The 2,658-nt window shown below is 38.8% G+C and overlaps 1 protein-coding gene across 7 annotated transcripts in view; it reads right to left on the bottom strand.

Annotated features, from left to right (window-relative positions):
* Positions 1–763: 763 nt before the first annotated feature.
* Positions 764–2,658, bottom strand: part of LOC105033603 (lysine-specific demethylase JMJ18) — a 99,605-nt gene continuing 97,710 nt past the window's right edge. For all 7 annotated transcript variants that reach the window (XM_010908474.4, XM_073251446.1, XM_019854908.3 and 4 more), the window contains exons 11-12: positions 2,091–2,288; positions 764–1,588 (exon numbers count right to left, since the gene is read on the bottom strand). In XM_010908474.4, the coding sequence (XP_010906776.1) occupies positions 1,175–1,588; positions 2,091–2,288 (612 nt within the window). In that variant the 3' untranslated portion in view covers positions 764–1,174. The remainder of the gene's footprint in view (positions 1,589–2,090; positions 2,289–2,658) is intronic.

Below are 2,658 nucleotides of genomic sequence, written 5' to 3'. Positions count from 1 at the left end.
TGGGCTTCAGTAGGTTAAGCTACATATCATGGACCACTCTAACTAAGAGAAATTCTTTGTGCACCGTGGGTGGTGCAGAACCACGTACACCACTCGCGATGATTGGCTTATACACAGAGTCGGAAAAAAAAAAAAAAAATTTCTCGCACGCTACATCCTGATCCTGTGCGTAAGCCAATCACCGCAGACGGTGCGCGCATTCTACACCACCCGCAGTGCACAAAGAATTTCTTCTCTAACTAATTTTTCTAGGCCATCATTAATGAAGTGGGTGGGCTATAGATTAGGTGTTACAGGCAGCTTTAATTAACATTGCCGGCACAATTAATTGTATAGCATGGCTTTATACTTGGACATATAACATGGGCTACATTTCACAAGATTGCTACCCCTTCATTTGTTCACAAAATGTATATGTAAGTTTGCCTTGAGACCATCGTTTGAGTAGGTGGCTTGCACCTTTTTTTTTTTTTTTTGCTTCCACTAAGAGGCTATTTAGGTTCTTACACCATGGACCAATTAAACCAATTGCTTGTTCAACACAGTAAGAATGGCCTGTTCAAATTTGGGAACAATTGTTCCACTGCAGGTCCTGCATGAGAATGAAACTAAGCTGAAATTTATCTCAACTGACAACTCTGCACCACAGACTAATCCAATAGGGAGCACTGAATCTAGCACAGGTGTAGACTCAAATTCCAACTCTTCAAATGCTTAGGTCTCCAACCAGCAAAATAAACATTATTCATGCAAGAATACTAAAATAAAATAACAGAACTGTTTTTACTGTAACCACTAGTGCTCAAAATTCTTCTCCTGATTTATGAGTTAAAAGTGTTCTACACTGTGAAGCAATTAATCTCATTGTGAATTACATGGGCCCATAAAGCTGAAACCCATAATCCAATAAGAGGAAAAAAAAAAAAGGAACTCCAAACGAACATGATGGGGCATAATTGCATTTAGAAGAATGCCAGACCCCACCATGGTCTGTATGGAGCTTGGAAAGGATAAACCAACTAGAAATTGTGTGAAAAAACCTAGAAATGTAGTCATGTTACTTATGGAAGAAAGAATGATGACCCTCAAGGACAGGTGTCAACCGGCTTATGGTTGTTCTCCGCATCAGCTTGTCCCCAAGAGACAAATTATATGCATGCTTTGGTATAAATTCTTATTTATGTGCCTTCCTCTGAATCTCATCCAGCAATGTATCTAATGCTGCTCTCCAATTGTTGCTTCCTGAACTACTGCAGAATATTTTGTGCACCATTCTTAATTCTTCCATGCTTGCCTTTCTGAACAATCCTCCGAGCACATCCTGGACCTCTTCAGCCAGTATACAGCTGCTCCTATCCGGTTGATCCTTCTCTGACCGAGTTATATCTACGCCAAACAACTTGTTTTCTGTTTTTCTTGTATTTCTTGATCGAAGTAGGCTCTTCTCTGGCTCATTTCTGGAAGCTGAGTTCTTAACCACCTCTATAGGTGGGTGGGTGACTTCAATCAGTTCAGATGTCAACAGTACATTCGACTTTGATGCCCAGTAATCTGAACACTGGTGATGAGGATCGAGAGCCTCGATAACCTACATTGACCTCTAATTAGTATCCATATGCATCACTTGAATTAGCAGCTTTGCTAAGTTATACTAACATTGTGAAGGGACAAATAATTAATTGTAATGTGCTTGGTAAGAAAACTATTTGTATGAAAGAACTTCCCCTTTTTAGAATATGATAAGAACTTTTTCAGATAAGAACAAAATAAACTAAGATGGCATGGACAGTTTAAATAAGCAAAAAGCGACCTGGTTCATTTTAAGGCTTTGCTACAAATGCATGCTGAATTCAATATGGTCTAGTAAGCTGGACTTGAAATTTATGGGCTCTATTCTAAGCAATAAAAACAAAAACAAAAGTAGTGGTTTATCTATTCAACCTAGTCATCTGAAAACTGTTATTTTGGTAGGCACCTCTCCCCTGAGGGCTTGCTCTTGACAGAGGTCCAGGGTTCAAATCCTGGGTATTGCTCAAAACAAACTATGCAAGCTAGTCCAGAATGGCTGGGAGAGCAAGAGGTAGATGTACCTGAATTATTGATGGGGATAGAAAGCCAAACATTTCAAGCCCATCTATGCTCCCTGCCGGCTGCAATGGAGGGAGATTTCGCTTCCCATGATTACATAGTTTTATGATCTCTTGGTTCAGTCTATCTCGAACCATGTCCCAACACTGCTGTGCCGAAACATGCATGAAGGTCTGCTCCTGGTTCTCTTCTACTGTAACCTGAAATTCACATGATAAAAAGATAAAGAAATTAATTATAAATCTAGGATACCCACAAACATAACCATCCAGTCTTTTTCCAACTAGTTGGAAAAAATAGTTGAAAATAAATAGAGGGGTTTTGCAATTAAGAGAAAAATTAAGTTATTAAGATATTAAAGCTCATTCACTCCACAGCAGCCAGTAGCATGAGCTTGTTGAGTGTAGAAGTGGAAAGCTTCTTAAATATTAATTATGAACCGAAAAGGAAAGATATTTTAAAATGGCCTTGCAAGCAATAGAACCATTTTTATGCTCTGTTTTGATGGTATAATTGATTATAACATTAGCTAAGGATGCATTATTTCTAGATCTAGCAGTGGTTGGAGAA

The sequence above is a fragment of the Elaeis guineensis genome, chromosome 2 (assembly GCF_000442705.2).
Source record: "Elaeis guineensis isolate ETL-2024a chromosome 2, EG11, whole genome shotgun sequence".
NCBI lineage: Eukaryota > Viridiplantae > Streptophyta > Magnoliopsida > Arecales > Arecaceae > Elaeis > Elaeis guineensis.
The sequence above is the reverse complement of the archived record's forward strand: the minus strand, read 5'-3'. Positions and strand labels throughout refer to the sequence as shown.